This window comes from Sceloporus occidentalis, unplaced genomic scaffold (assembly GCF_023333645.1).
Source record: "Sceloporus occidentalis isolate IW3139 unplaced genomic scaffold, rSceOcc1.0.p SCAF_204, whole genome shotgun sequence".
NCBI classification, from domain to species: Eukaryota; Metazoa; Chordata; class Lepidosauria; order Squamata; family Phrynosomatidae; genus Sceloporus; species Sceloporus occidentalis.
Genome location: NW_028317184.1, coordinates 1415632 through 1431190, shown reverse-complemented (window position 1 = coordinate 1431190; position 15559 = coordinate 1415632). Strand labels below are relative to the sequence as shown.

The following is a 15559-nucleotide window of genomic DNA, read 5'->3' as shown; positions in this document are numbered from 1 at the left end:
TGATGTCACTGTGACATCACTGGCATGTTCAGGAGGTCCCTAGGAGGACCTCTTACCATTATTGTGTAAAAAAAAAAAAAAAAAAAATACAAAAAAATGTAAAAAAAATTAAATTAAAAAAAAAGATTCTTAAAAAAACCTTACATCCCATTGCCCTAGCATAACATCTAGCAAGTATAACCCTCCTGCCCCAGTTCACAACCCCCAAACCCGTTAAGCCATAGGCATAAAAATTATACACCTGATAGTATGCTCCCTGGTGCTGGGAAAGTCTGGAAAATCTATATAAATTAGGTATTTCTGAAATCAGGACACCTGAATTGATAAACTTGGAGGGGATTTTCCATCACTTTACCTAATTTTGTGAGGATTCAGAGGGAAAATGTAAAAATAAATTAGTTTATTGTTCTAATCTTCGCTAGTTTTTACTAAATTTCTCATTCTAAATTTTCAGCTAATCATCCAACTATGGTATCAAACGAAAGCGCTATCTCTCCTTGAAAAAACAATATATAGTTTACATGGGTACACTATTCACAGGAACAGAGAATAATCGCTAAACCGACATACCCCAAAAATGGCAAAATTGCTCTGGGCTTTGAGGTACCAAAAACCCCTGGGATTGAAGGGGTTAAGACGCCACAACACCCAAGCCGGTCACAGAACTTGATTGACGGGCTCTCTATTTCTCTGGTACTTTCTAAACACGCCCCTCATTTTCCGATCGTCTAATCATCACCTCAATCATTTTCATACCCCGCCCACGTGGTGCTCTGACTGGCAGTTGACTCTGGTTGCTCCTGGCAACGCAAGAGTTTTCTGGAAAACGGACGAAGCAACTCGTGCGGTAGAACCGGCAGCTCCAGAAGGTTCTGGCAAGAAGGGGGCGTGTCCATAGAAAACATCTTTATAAGAAGAAGTCTCGCACGGTGGATAATCTCATAATTGACAGTAGGGGAGTGGTTATTTGTGTTTTGAGGCTGAGCCATTAAATTAGGTGCAATTTGTTTCTGTACAGTGATTTTCCCAGCAGAGCAAATAATTATTAAGGGATTCTCCTGGGACTGTAAGTGGCCATCAGGGACCCTGCAGACTATTTCCAACAGCGAGAATCAGCGCATCTACCGAATAACTCAGGTCTACCGATCAGCACAAACGGTAACGGTGGTAGATTACTATGGGACGGTGGGGTGGCGTGCATCATGTGATAAAGCGGAAGATGTGAGGGGCTGCTGTGGAGCGTTTAATGTCGGTCTGGGTACCAGGAGGATGTGGAAGGGCATCGCTCATCAGCTGCGAATTGAGTGAATTCAGTGAGGAGAATGTTGATCTAGGTCACTAGTGCTGTCTGTAAACATTACATTAAGTGATCTGATCGCCTTTGTGTATTAATCCTGCAGAAAACGTAATTGTGAAATAATGTTAATTATGGATCACACTCCAACAAGCTATATATGCTTGTGTTATGACATCATGAGGGTCTGAAGATCCACCTGGTTATCCCAAACTATATCATTTAAGGGTTAAGGGAAGGGAAGCCTAAGTAGGAGCAGATTCTAGCATCTCTGGGTATGGATGTTGCGTGGATGTATATTTTTAATGGGATGGTTATGGAAAACTTGAATAAAATAAACGATGCGTTAGCTATCTAAATTTGCCCTATACTTGTGTTTTCTGGGCTGTTGTGTGGCAGAGAAGCTTACCAGATGTAGGGCATAACTACAATGTTTTTAATGCATGATAACCAATAATTTAGGCTTTTATCCATGTGGACTCCATCATTCTCCTAGTTTGGTATTAATCCAGATTACAAAATTTACCGGGATAAAATTATCTCCAATGCTTATTTATATTAACGGCAGTGATATTGCTGGGGAAAGATCCCAAGTGGAGGAAATTTATAATAATATTCACTTACCCTCTTGTTTTTGTTTATTCACAGGCAAGATGGTGAAGGAGACAGGTTATTATGATACCCTTGGGGTGAAACCCAATGCGACTCCCGATGAGATTAAAAAGGCCTACAGGAAGTTGGCTCTGAAGTATCACCCTGACAAGAACCCCAATGAAGGAGAAAAGGTATTGTTGGAGTTAAGTGACTTGCGATGAACTGTAACCCTATTGTGTGAATACTTGAGTACTCTTATTAGAAGCCAGCAATTATATCTGTGCCTGTGGAATGAAAAATGATAAAGTTCTTGCAACGTGCACAACCTTAACTGTATGTTTTTGTACCTCTGTGTTAGTATTATCGCACCATCTGTGTTTTGGTTGGATTTTGTTTTGTGCCGTCATCTTACTAACAAGCTTTTTTTTTTATTTTGTAGTTCAAGCTAATCTCCCAGGCCTATGAAGTGTTATCTGACCCCAAAAAAAGAGAGATCTATGACCAGGGTGGGGAACAGGCCATTAAGGAAGGAGGAATGAGTGGCAGCAACTTCTCCTCTCCAATGGACATTTTTGACATGTTCTTTGGTGGTGGTGGCCGCATGAACATGGAGAAGAGAGGTAATAAAGTCTGAACAACTGATGTGATGAGGATTTAAATTTGTGGTTACTGAAAATGGCGAACTTCATACACTTCAGCAAGCTAATTAACAACTACCTGACCACAAAGCATCATTCTTAACACCAGGTTCTCCTTAGAAAAACACTCGGTAACGTTATGATGTTACCGGAACAGGCCGCATAAAGTATTGATCATTTGCTGCACTGTCAATTTGTTCTTCAGGCAAGAATGTGGTCCATCAGCTGTCCATATCATTAGAAGACCTGTATAATGGAGCAAGCAGGAAGCTGGCACTGCAGAAGAATGTAATTTGTGACAAGTGTGAAGGTAGGTAGCACTTTTCCTTGCCTTTCTTGTCTTACCTATGCTGGTGACCTGACTTTATGTGGGCCTTCTTGATTATTTGGTTTTATATGGTTTATATCCTTCTTCCCAAAGGCCGTGGTGGCAAAAAGGGAGCATTGGAGAAATGTGCAACATGTAAGGGACGAGGCATCCAGATTATCGTACAGCAGCTTGCCCCAGGCATGGTCCAGCAGATACAGACTATGTGTTCTGATTGTCGTGGGGAGGGTGAGCGTATAAATCCCAAAGATCGCTGCAAACACTGTAATGGCAACAAGGTTGTTCGTGAAAAGAAGATCCTGGAGGTTCATGTTAAGAAAGGTGAGAACATAATACTTAATAAAGACTGCTAAATAAATGTTTTATTAGAGGATTTATTAAACGTACCTCTTAATCTATAAGGCGTGAAAACTACGTACTGTCTTTATAAATGACCTTTGTGTCTATAAAAAGGTTGTGATGAGATAAAAGAATGTAATTATTCACGGATCCTAAGTTGCTAATGGATTTATGTAATCACATTTTGTTAGGTTTAGCTTTTTAATAGGGCCATATTGTTATCTCTTAAAGAATCTCTAAAAGTTTGATTTGCTCACCTGCAGGCATGAGGGATGGACAGAAGATTGTTTTCCATGGGGAGGGGGATCAGGAGCCTGGTCTAGAGCCTGGAGATGTGCTTATTGTCCTGGATCAGAGAGACCATGATGTATTCCAAAGACAGGATGACAACCTCATTATGAAAATGGAAATCCAGCTAGTAGAAGCGTTATGTGGCTTTAAAAAGACAATAGACACTATGGACGGCCGTATTCTTTTAATCACATCTCATCCAGGTAAGTGTGATAAATGTGTATAAAGGGTTAAACCCTATGGCATATATAGCACTTAAAATCAGATTACAGATATGTGTTTGTGGACTACTCGGTTTTCTGAACATGTGAGGGTTGTCTCATTGCATTCCAGTAAGTAAGTCATCTTAGATTCATTTTATATGACAAAGTATTTGTTTGGCCACCAAGTGGGACCAAGATTAACCCCTTCAATCCCAGGGGTTTTTGGTACCTCAAAGCCCAGAGCAATTTTGCCATTTTTGGGGTATGTCGGTTTAGCGATGATTCTCTTTTCCTGTGAATAGTGTACCCATGTAAACTATATTGTTTTTTCAAGGAGAGATAGAGCTTTCATTTGATACCATAGTTGGATAATTAGCTGAAAATTTAGAATGAGAAATTTAGTAAAAACTAGCGAAGATTAGAAAAATAAGCTAATTTTTTTTTACATTTTCCCTCTGAATTCCTAATGTATATAGATTTTCCAGACCAGACTTTCCCAGCACCAGGGAGCATACTATTAGGTGTACAATTTTGTATAATTTTTATGCCTATGGCTTAACGGGTTTGGGGGTTGTGAACGGGGGCAGGAGGGTTATACTGGCTAGATGTTATGCTAGGGCAATGGGAAGTAAGGTTTTTTAATAATTTTTTTATAAATTTTTTTTAATTTTAATTTTTTTTACATGTTTTTTTATTTTTTATATATTATTTTTACACAGAAATGGTTTGAGGTCCTCCTAGGGACCTCTTGAACATGCCAGTGATGTCACAATGACATCACATCTCACATTATATTTATTTTTTTGTATTATTTATATTATTATTTTAATGATTTATTTAATATTATTTTTTAAATGGACTAACGGGTTTTTTTTTTTCTGCTTTTCTCTTTCAGGACAGGAGGGGGAGTGAGAGGCATGGTTTCTCACTCCTCACAGACCTGCATAGAGATCGCAGCGTCTCTGTGCCTCATCGGAGGGCAGCATATCCCCGCAGGGGATATCCTGTCCTCCGATGACCTTCTGGGTGACGCAACCCGGAAGGGAATGCCCGATCGCGTGTTTGCAACTGCAACAGCTTACCGGCTTTCATGCCGGAAGCTGTTACAGGAGATCGGGCAGCAGACAGCCTGGTCTCCCGTGCAGCAGCAGGGATGTGTCCCTGACGCTGCACGAAGGGCTGGACGTACCGGGACGTCCATAGGGGTTTCTTAGTGGGCGTTTTTTGGACGTCCCGGTACGTCTATAGGGGATTGAAGGGGTTAAAAACAAGCTTTCAAAAAAAATGTTTTTGTTTGTTTATTAGTAGTATTAACTTTGCTCTGTACATATTTGCAGATTATATGTGTTATAGCTTTGTTTAGCCTAATCTATTAGACAAATGCCCTGAATCCTTATTATACTGCCTGTGGTAAAAATAGAATGGCTCATCTAGCTGATTGCAATCAGCAGTCATTGGAGCCCTGTTCGCTGATTACTCTGTGATCACAATGTTTCTCCCACTTCAATATTTCAAAAATGTAAATTGAAAGATGGTTCGAATTTTTTTGATGACAGCAGTAATGTCACCATGCCCCCATACAACTGGTGTGCCATCTTTACCCCATGCCCCCCTTCCAACATACAACATATGTAAACACACAAATTACACACACTTACTCATACTCTCTAACACACACTCCATCTCACCACACTTACACATCCATGCTCACACACACACAAGTACACTTCCATGTTCACACACACAAGTACACACACATATCCATGCTTACATACATATACACTGAGGAGACAGGAAGAGGGGGTCGCAGAGGTTGCACCGGGCCCCCTAGAGGCAGCTGTGACCCCCTGTAGTTGCACCAGTGGATACATCCAGTTCCAAGAGACATCACTGAGGTCTTTAAAGTCAAATTGTAAAAAGTAAAAAAAAACTAACTAAAAAATAGACACCCAAACACTTTGTGGCTGTCCCACTAGAAATATACCTTAAAAAAAACACTTTATTGTCCCCAATCAAAAGTTTAAAAAATACTGTATAATGTAAGGGAGCATTTTGCCCCCTTAAAAAACAACCAAAAAAACCTTGCATGTGGGATAATCTATTCAGGGGATGTTGTTGAACAAAAATCAGAGTTTGCTTGTTTGTTTCATCAGCGGCACCTACATTTTACTGTTTTTTTTTGCATATTCATACTAAATGACAGACATTGACACAAAAATACTATAAAGGAATAGTCCTTGAAATATACCAATTACATATAATTTGTGTGGGTACACTAAAAATAAAAAGGGCAATAATGGCTCAACAAAGATCAAAACAGCTCAGGTCTCTTGGGGCAATAAGTACAAGCAGCGTTTTATGATTTCCAAACCTTTTTTAACAAATCTGGTCAGTCTGCCTCCATCTCCTCTTTGGAACATCTTTGAAACCGGTTAACTCAATTTAACCCATTCAAACCATATATTTTTGAAAACTAGACACCCCAGAGTATTTCAAATGCTGTTATTTTAACCCTTTCCATGCAACAGTTATACAACCACACTTTGTCAAACTTTGTAATAGTAATTTTAAAAAAAAAAAAATTTCACACAAATTGTACTTTAGTTATAGATATACAGGTTCTGGTATATGTCACTGTCAAAAAACACTGTGTGTTCAGGAACATCTCCTGAGTACAGAGATACCCCACATGCATGGGTTTGTTAGATTGCTTGGCTGGTAAAAGGCTACTTTTGAGGCAACACAGACTTTTAGCATCTGGTCATTCTGCCTCCATCTCCTCTTTGGAATATCTTTGAAGCCGGTTAACTCAGTTTAACCCCGTCAAACCATATATTTTTGAAAACTAGACACCCCAGGGTATTTCAAATGCTGTTATTTTAACCCTTTCCATGCACCCATTATACAACCACACTTTGTCAAACTTTGCAATAGTCATTTTTTTTCCACACAAATTGTACTTTAGTTATAGATATACAGGTGCTGGTATATGTCACTGTCAAACAACCCCTCAATATGTGTTCAGGAACATCTCCTGAGTACAGAGATACCCCACATGCATGGGTTTGTCGTGTTGTTGAGATTTAAAATGCCACATTTGGGAAGTGCGCTTTTTTTCTCCATTTGAGTCAGTCTGTACCTATGCCTTATCTTTGAGCCCGGCCACTCCAATTTACCCCATCAGCCATTTTTTTTTATATATTAGACACCCCTTGGGTATTTGAAGTGCTTTTATTTTAACTCTTTGTTGAGATTTTTGAGAAATTTTAGCACTTGCTCAAAATAATAAACTTTATTTTTTTATTTTATTTTTTTTAATACTTTTTTTTATATTTTTTTTACACATTTTGCTGGTACTGGATGTACTCTAGTGACATCACTTCATAATTATTTTTAAATGTTAGCACATTTTATTTATTTTTTTTATTATTTTTTTAATATTTTACTAATCACATAGTGATTAGAAAGCTGGGCTCCATTGACTTGCATGGTTGAATGCAGTACCTGTATTCAACCTGCAAGTGGAGCCAGAGTTCTCTAGAGGGTCTGGAGACCTTCTAGCGAACTTTTAAAACTTGATTGTTTTTTTTTACAGGGCGGCCGCCATCTTGCTGATGGTGAAGATCACCAGCAGCGGCGGCTGTGACTGCTCTCTGGAGCGGTCACAGTCCATCCTGAGGTAAGTGTTTGGTGTTGCTGGATGCCTCCTGATCGAGGCATTCCAGCGACACCATTTAAGTTTAGGAGGTGATCGTTGATCGCCTCCTAAGCACTTTTAAAACGGGTGTCCGCCGCCATACAATGTATGGCGGATGTTGATGCCCCGGGGAGGGGCCAGACATGGCCCCCCGATGCCGATCTCGGCGTTACTGAATGCCTCGACATTGAGGCATTACAGCAACGCGGTTTAAGCGAAGAAAGTGATCGTTGATCGCTTTTTAAGCTTATTTAATTTTTTGACGGTTCAGGACCGTCAAAGGTCGTTAAGTGACCGTTTTTCCGTGAACCGGCAAAGGTCGTTAAGAGGTTAAATAATCAGTTTGTATACGTAGCAATGGAAACACTATGTCATTGTTTTTACAGCTCTTATTAACCATTACATTGCAGTGATATTTTAAGGTTTGCAGCTAATCCATTTTTTTGCTCCCAGGTGAAGTAATAAAGGATGGACACTTGAAATGCGTTCAGAACGAGGGTATGCCGCTGCAGAGAGACCCCTTTGAGAAAGGACTATTGATCATCCAGTTTCTGGTAAGTTTTTCTTACAGCCTTGTTTTGAGCTGTTACTTGGAAGTTGACTCCATCTCCATCCTATGTTTTTGTACAGAAACCTATAGCATGTGGGTTTTTTTTTGTCAATTTGTATAAGTTTTGTATAGTTGTAAAGATTTTTTTATTATTATTAAAGGTTTGGTTATATCTCTTTAGATTTCTCGGATTTATGGGTCGTTTAAAGAGTGTCTAATTCTAATTATATAATTCTGTGTTTTTAGGTTAAATTCCCTGAAAATCACTGGCTTCCTTTGGAGAAGCTTCCTGTGTTGGAGGCGTTGCTTCCGCCTAGGGAAGAAGAAATGGTGACGGATGACATGGATGTAGTTGAACTTACAGAGTTTGACATTAGAGAGCAGAGCAGACAATACAGAGGAGAAGCATACGAGGAAGATGGGCGACCCAGGGGAGGGGTGCAGTGTCAGACCTCCTGAGTTAGTTACAAAGCACCCGACACATTTTCTGGTTATTAACTCCTTTCTGTTAGCTGCAAGTCGCATTCCAGCAGGTTATGTCCTCAAACTGTTCGGTTACCAACCGATGGACTGTTGAACAGGAAAGTGATGTTTATTTTCTTACAGTGCATCGCTACTTTAATTTATATGTAAACGCTATGTTTATACAGTATTTAAAACATTCTCTTTGTTTGTTCTTAATAAATATGTGAAACCTCGAAAGTGTCCAATTCATGTTTAAGCAACACAGAAGGTATTTTGGGAGTTTGAAAAACTTAACTGATCCCAAAAGTAGAAATAACTACACAAATTGTGATTTGTAGATGCAGTGTAAAGCTGCTAAAATTCCTTCCACTCTTTCTGTATTTCTAAGTTTGCAGATGGGCATTTTTGTTTTCTCCAACATACCCATTCCATCTTTGTACACTGCTGCGGAATATGGCGCTATATAAAACAAATAATAATGAAGGCTGTTCAGCTACATGGCGAATGGCTTTCGAATCAATGTTCTGGCAAACCTACAGGCAAGTACAGGTAACAGAACTAAAAACTTTAAAACAACATGTATATTTCAGTAGTTACAAAAAAAAAAGTAAATTTATAAGTTGGTCTGTGAACCTGAGTCCCTGAGCGAGGCAATAAACCTGTCCTTTGTGGGTTTTTTTTTTAAAGGTAATTTGGAGGGGGGTGTTGTTCAAGGTCTCTATGGAGCTAGAACATATCTGTGGCTCGTTGGTCTAGGGGTATGATTCTCGCTTAGGGTGCGAGAGGTCCCGGGTTCAAATCCCGGACGAGCCCAAATTTTAAATCTCAAAAAAACGTGGCCTAGTTAAATCATCGCCTGTGTATGCGATCATTCTGCCCCACTAACTACTACAGGTACACTTACTTGCAAACACTGACAACCCCTCACAAGATGGTTAAAAGAACGGGAAAGCTTCTATTAACACATCATCGATGATGCGCGATCCAGCGTTGCTGAGTGCCCCCAGCGATCCGTAGCAGCCACTCCACCTTTAATTTCTTGCACGTGATCACTTTGAAGCGAATCACGAGCAAGGAATATTTAAATAAAACTGTGGTCTTAAAGGGAAGATGCAGTACGAGGATGGTCCTGAAGGGGTTGAGCATAATATGTCTTCAAATTTGGCGTTGTATATGTATATGATACACATGCCTCTAGAGTCAGTAGTGGTATTATGGGAGGCTCGTTGGTCTAGGGGTATGATTCTCGCTTTGGGTGCGAGAGGTGCCGGGTTCAAATCCCGGACGAGCCCAAGTTTTGTTTTTAATTAAGAAAAAAAAGTGGAAGTAAACATCACAAATAATACTATTGTGGCCACATCTACATGATTATTTATATAAATCAATCATACTAATGTGATAAATGCATTCGGTTCAGACATATAAATCAATGTATTTAAAATAACTAGCTTGTAAGCTCGTTTGAGCAGTGCCCTCCTCACCTGCTGTCTCTAAGTCAATTTGTTATGTAACATACTACCTGTCTACCCATTGTACAGCGCTATGGAATTTGATGGCGCTATATAAAACAATAAATAATAATAATAAATAAAATAATATATTCTAATTCAGAAAGTAAGTGGAATGAGTAGAAGTTTTTGATAGATGGAAAATCCTCACACATCCACGTATGCAGTGGCTCGTTGGTCTAGGGGTATGATTCTCGCTTTGGGTGCGAGAGGTCCCGGGTTCAAATCCCGGACGAGCCCAGGGTTTTTTTTCCTTTAACATTTTACTAATTTGTTTTCAGACTTTTATATGCGAGATGCATTATATACTCTTACTATTGTAAGTAACAGAATCTAATACTGTTCACATGTTGTTTTATTGAATTGAAAGGGCAGCGATAATCTTCAACCAGGAAATATCACCAATTACTGCTCTCCGGGTTTGGGACTACAACTCAAGAATCACGGGATTTGTAGTTGAAGAGCAGCTGGAGGCTTGCAGTCTGACGCTACCTCACAGGGGATCATCAATCTAGTACTTTATCGCCACCTGGTGCAAATGTAGGGTATTACACAGGCTTGTGAATTATTTATTGTATTATCACACAGTAATGCTAATTCTGCTGCTTGTGTATTACCCTTCACTCTGAAACTGTAATAATAATTATATTGGTTGCTAGAATGTAGTAGCCAAAATGGTCGACAAGCGATAAGCCATGCTCTACTATATTGCTGTGCCACTAGGCGACGAACATGTTGGTTTGCTGTTTATATATTTCACATGGTAGAGGCAAATATTTGACAAGGAGCAGGCCAGCATATTATTTGGGCTGGTCAGCAATATGTAAAAATTATATGTGTCCTGGAAAATATGTCTGATGTGGCCACCATAGTTCCCAGGCAATGTGTTTAATACTCCCCAGACATGATATCCACAAGGGGTCCCAGAGTTAGGCACCAGGAGCTAATTGAATTACAAAAAGACTATTGTATACTATCCTGAGCCCAGCCCAGAGCAATTTTGCCATTTTTGGGGTATGTCGGTTTAGCGATTATTCTCCTTTCCTGTGAATAGTTTACCCATGTAAACTATATATTGTTTTTTCAAGGAGAGATAGAGCTTTCGTTTGATACCATAGTTGGATGATTAGCTGAAAATTTAGAATGAGAAATTTAGTAAAAACTAGCGAAGATTAGAAAAATAAACTAATTTTTTTTTACATTTTCCCTCTGAATCCTCACAAAATTAGGTAAAGTGATGGAAAATCCCCTCCAAGTTTATCAATTCAGGTGTCCTGATTTCAGAAATACCTAATTTATATAGATTTTCCAGACTTTCCCAGCACCAGGGAGCATACTATTAGGTGTACAATTTTGTATAATTTTTATGCCTATGGCTTAACGGGTTTGGGGGTTGTGAACGGGGGCAGGAGGGTTATACTGGCTAGATGTTATGCTAGGGCAATGGGATGTAAGGTTTTTTTAAGAATTTTTTTATTATCTTTTTTTATATATTTTTTTTAATTTTTTTTTATTTTAATTTTTTTTACATTTTTTTTATTTTTTATATTTTTTTTAAACAGTAATGGTTAGAGGTCCTCCTAGGGACCTCCTGAACATACCAGTGATGTCACAGTGACATCACAGCTCATATTATAATTTTTTTTAGTATTATTTATATTATTATTTTAATGATTTTTTTAATATTATTTTTAAATGGACTAACGTTTTTTTTTTTTCTGCTTTTCTGTTTCAGGACGGGAGGGGGGGTGAGAGAGATGGTTTCTCACTCCCCTCCCCGCGATCCCCCTGCACCGATCACACTGCGATCTCTATGCAGGTCCTCACAGACCTGCATAGAGATCGCAGCGTCTCTGTGCCTCATCGGAGGGCAGGATATCCCCGCAGGGGATATCCTGTCCTCCGATGACCTTCCGGGTTACGTCAGCAGTGACGTAACCCGGAAGGGAATGCCCGATCGCGCGTTTGCAACTGCGCGATCGCGCGATCGGGCAGTTTACCGGTAACAGCTTACCGGCTTTCATGCCGGAAGCTGTTGCGGGAGATCGGACAGCAGAAAGCCGGCAAAGCCGGCTTCTGCTGTCAGTGGGGAGTCCAGGCTGTCAAACGACAGCCTGGTCTCCCGTGCAGCGGCAGGGATGTGTCCCTGACGCTGCACGAAGGGCTGGACGTACCGGGACGTCCATAGGGGTTTCTTTGTGGGCGTTTTTTGGACGTCCCGGTACGTCTATAGGGGATTGAAGGGGTTAAATGTTCCTTGTTGGGTTTGTATTTTCATGACTACGTAAAGTGTTTTGTTTTTTTAGTTTTTTTTTAAACGTGCTTTGTTAACCAATCAGATTCATAGCACCTCCCTTTCCGCCCGGCCGCTTCCTGCTGATTCATGGCTATATAAGAAAGGGACAACGTGCACATCGTACGTACTTGGGCGTCCGCGGTTTTTGGTGAGTAAGTGGCTTCCTATCGTTACAATTACCCGGGGAAATCATGTGTTGCTGCTGGCAGAATAGATCAGCCAGTTTATGTAACGGCTGGCTGGCGGTATGAGAATGCTGTGATGAGTTTGCATAGTCCGTGTTTCACCTGATTTCTACTGATTACAGTTATGCTCTGAGCTAAATTCTCTTAAGACCGCATCGCCAGCAAGTCGGTTTGTTGTTTGCTTCGTCAATACGCTTGAAGTATAGAGTGCGGTAGATCTGCCGTGAGGGGAAGTTAAGTACGAGTTAAGGGCACGCACGTGGTTTGGTTAACACGGCCGCCATGTTTGTTCCGGGAATGTGGATCCGAGCAGCCTGGCGTTTGTTGGAGTCATTACTGCTCCTTTGTTCATTATTTTTTTCCCTTCCTCTTACATAAAACTCGTGTCTGCTATCTTACACGTGGTCATGCGAGGGAAATCCCTGATTTCAAGGCCAGGCAGTTATGTTCCTGGAAGCTGGGGTTTAACCGAATAGTAAAATGTGTTTATTGTGACTCTTCGAAGAATGAGTTGCTGATGTCCTGTGATGTAAACTGATGCTCCACAAACCTTTGAAGCTTGGCTCTTGATGGTTGGGGGAGGGGGTTGGCTTATGTGCTACCCGATGTTAATGGTATGTGCTGTAAAAGTTTTCTATTCCTACCAATCTTACATGTTCTCAATGCTATTGGCTTTTTCTTTAGGAATTGGCACTCTGCCTGCTGAGAACAGCCATTTGAAAGGTAAGAATCCTTTGATTTTTGCATAGTCTGTTTCACATGAGACTACTGTGATTACACATGTGAACCGGTTCTCCTGGTTTATTGGGCAAAGGGCTGCTTTTTAATTGCTGGCTAACTAACAATTACCCCCTCTCTTTAGATGGCTGCTTACAGAGATTCACTATCGTGCTTTTTACTGGTGCCGGAGGGGTGACTTACATCAATGCCATGTAAAAGGTGAGTAGTGGATGCACTGCGTGCTTGGCCAGGGACTGTTGGCAGGCTGTACTACAGTGATGAGTTTTGCATAGTCCGTGTTTCACCTGAATTCTGTGATTAGGCTTCATGCTCTGAGCTGTACCGTGCCCAGCTAGTCAGTCTGACTCTTACCATACAAGACTTTAATTGCATTCCTTTTCACTTCTAGGTATGAAGTAGGTGACTCCTGGCAAGGAGAGTGAGATGGAGGTAATTGGCTTCTGTGATCTATATTACAAAGTGTTTAGACAAATATTCTACGTTGAGATTATCTAGGCTTATAATGAGTAGCTATAAGCAAGAAATCTTACTGACAATTAGATGTAGCCTTAAACCGACGGTCGTTCCTCTCTTTGCCCCGAGTTATGGGCTTGTGGGATTTTAGACTGTCGCAGATTAAAATTGACCTTTTTCACTCAGTGTGCTCTGGCGGGTTGGCTGCCTCTACGCGCTTACTGAATTTTGCGGGGTCAAACACTTATTTGATTGTATTTAGGTTTTAAGGGTTTTATGTTCATTATACTAATCTGTATTTTGTTTGCTTGCACAGCTGTCGTTAAGGAATGGTGCCTGAGAACAAACTTGCGTTTACAATGCTGCACTTGGATTTTACCATCTAAAGGTAACTAGCAATTCACATGCATTCATCTTTAAAAACAAATCTGCAATTTTGAAATGGCTTCTAAATGTTTACACATACAAAGGGGGCTTCATTCTTTCAAATCGGTGGGACTCTAGTGTCAATTGCAAGCATGATCTTATTGCTTCCTGAACCCTGCTAAGAAGATTTTTAACTCAAAGGGCTGTTTGGTAAAACAGATGCCGCTACACAGGGTGAGGCTTTGCCTGATTAGATTAGTTAGTAGTCCAACAAAGTAGCACAGACTACATGCGCCTATTGTGGATAAATCTGTTAACAGGTGGCCTTGGAGTAAGTGTTGCTTTGAGGGACCTACGATTAACTTTTGTACTGATCAGTGACTTTTGAGTTGACCTTGTATACTTCTCTGTGGTTTCATTGGTAATCTCGTTACTAAAAGTATGAAGATTGGCCAAAAATACTTCACTTTTTAATTTTTTGTTTCCTTCCCCCCCCATAGCGTTCATCTGACACGACGACTTCCTGAATACGTCAACATTACAAGAGTTCGCGCTGAGTTATTTGTATAGCAGTTGGTATAAACATTGTAACACAATTTTCATTGTGCCTGTGCAATGTTTTACTGTGTTCTACTGAATATCAACAGTAACAGTACTCTTGTGTATGGTTTTATTAAATATTCTACAATGCTAAATGTGTCTGGGTCACTCTTGTTCAATAATTGGTTTTGTAATTGATGACTGCACCCTACACGCAAGTCCTGGAACCACCTGCTTTAGTCACGCGGTATTCTAGTAGAGCATCTAAAATCTAGTAACAAAGCTAAGTTAAAGGGTCAATTTATCCAATGTAGCTACAGTAGTATAAGTACTGGGTATCCAGATGTGTCCAAATAAAATAAATTGCCTAGCCTAGAAGTTGTAGCAGTCGTTCCTATAGTTGGACACTTTGTGCAACTGGCTGCTTATGATAGGAGGGCTTATAGGGGTTGAGTAGACATGTGTCTGCATTAGTCTCTGAGCCCCCAGCATTGGGGGGGGGGGGGTGCAAATGGATATGGGGGGCATTATGTGGAATGCTTGGTCTGCAGATCAGATGATGTAGACTTAAAGGGACCATGCATCTATCATGGCTCCAAGGTTGTATGGCAGCTTTAGTGTCCCTCTAATACACTTGTAATATGTGCATAGTCTTACATATTTGCTTGCTCCATGTTACTGTTAAAGTATACAATTTAAATTGATTTGAGGAATCCATGTGTTATCTCTACACATTGAAAAACTTTAGAACAATCCTAAGAATAATCTCTATAGAACTATACCTCTCTGAGAACAAAACATGAGTGAAAACACTTAATTTCACAAGAAACGCTTGTGACAGTAGTGCTAAAATAGTCTGGAGCGATTCACACCTCCATTAAACACAGGACAGTTGGTTACATCCTGGTAATCTTGAAGGCCCTGGATCCCTCTTGGCTGGTTTCATTTCTAGGTGAACAGAATATGGTGTGTCCAGTCTCCTCTGAGGGGGATATGCAGAAGAATGTCTTTGAGTGGAGGTCTCCATCCCCTGATCTTGCAGGGGGTGTTCTTGCAGCTGGGAACTTGGTA

General features: G+C 40.3%; 1 protein-coding gene and 2 non-coding genes across 5 annotated transcripts; all 3 read left to right on the top strand.

Annotated features, from left to right (window-relative positions):
- Nucleotides 1-1947: 1947 nt before the first annotated feature.
- Nucleotides 1948-8393, top strand: LOC149278033 (dnaJ homolog subfamily A member 4-like). 3 transcript variants are annotated; one of them, XM_089502458.1, is made up of 7 exons: nt 1948-2079; nt 2328-2508; nt 2732-2836; nt 2948-3175; nt 3457-3687; nt 7838-7938; nt 8181-8393. In XM_089502458.1, exons 1-7 carry the CDS (start codon nt 1948-1950, stop codon nt 8391-8393), a joined length of 1191 nt encoding a protein of 396 aa, XP_089358584.1. The 3 variants fall into 3 exon arrangements, with proteins under 3 accessions (XP_089358584.1, XP_089358585.1, XP_089358586.1); XM_089502459.1 differs by lacking the exon at nt 3457-3687; XM_089502460.1 differs by lacking the exons at nt 2732-2836; nt 2948-3175; nt 3457-3687.
- A 747-nt stretch (nt 8394-9140) lies between these two features.
- On the top strand, nt 9141-9212 carry TRNAP-AGG (transfer RNA proline (anticodon AGG)). The gene has a single exon. It is a non-coding gene; the product is annotated as a tRNA-Pro (tRNA).
- Nucleotides 9213-13683: 4471 nt separating this feature from the next.
- Nucleotides 13684-13828, top strand: LOC149278031 (small nucleolar RNA SNORA79). Its single transcript, XR_016278804.1, has one exon. It is a non-coding gene; the product is annotated as a small nucleolar RNA SNORA79 (small nucleolar RNA).
- The last annotated feature ends 1731 nt before the right edge of the window (nt 13829-15559 follow it).

What these genes read in the sequence shown, in the direction of transcription:
- LOC149278033 (XM_089502458.1), top strand. Translation starts at nt 1,948, where the DNA reads ATGGTGAAGGAGACAGGTTATTATGATACCCTTGGGGTGAAACCCAAT. An exon ending in ACCCCAATGAAGGAGAAAAG is followed by an intron (nt 2,080 to 2,327) that starts GTATTGTTGGAG and finishes TTTATTTTGTAG; the next exon opens with TTCAAGCTAATCTCCCAGGC. An exon ending in TATTGATCATCCAGTTTCTG is followed by an intron (nt 7,939 to 8,180) that starts GTAAGTTTTTCT and finishes CTGTGTTTTTAG; the next exon opens with GTTAAATTCCCTGAAAATCA.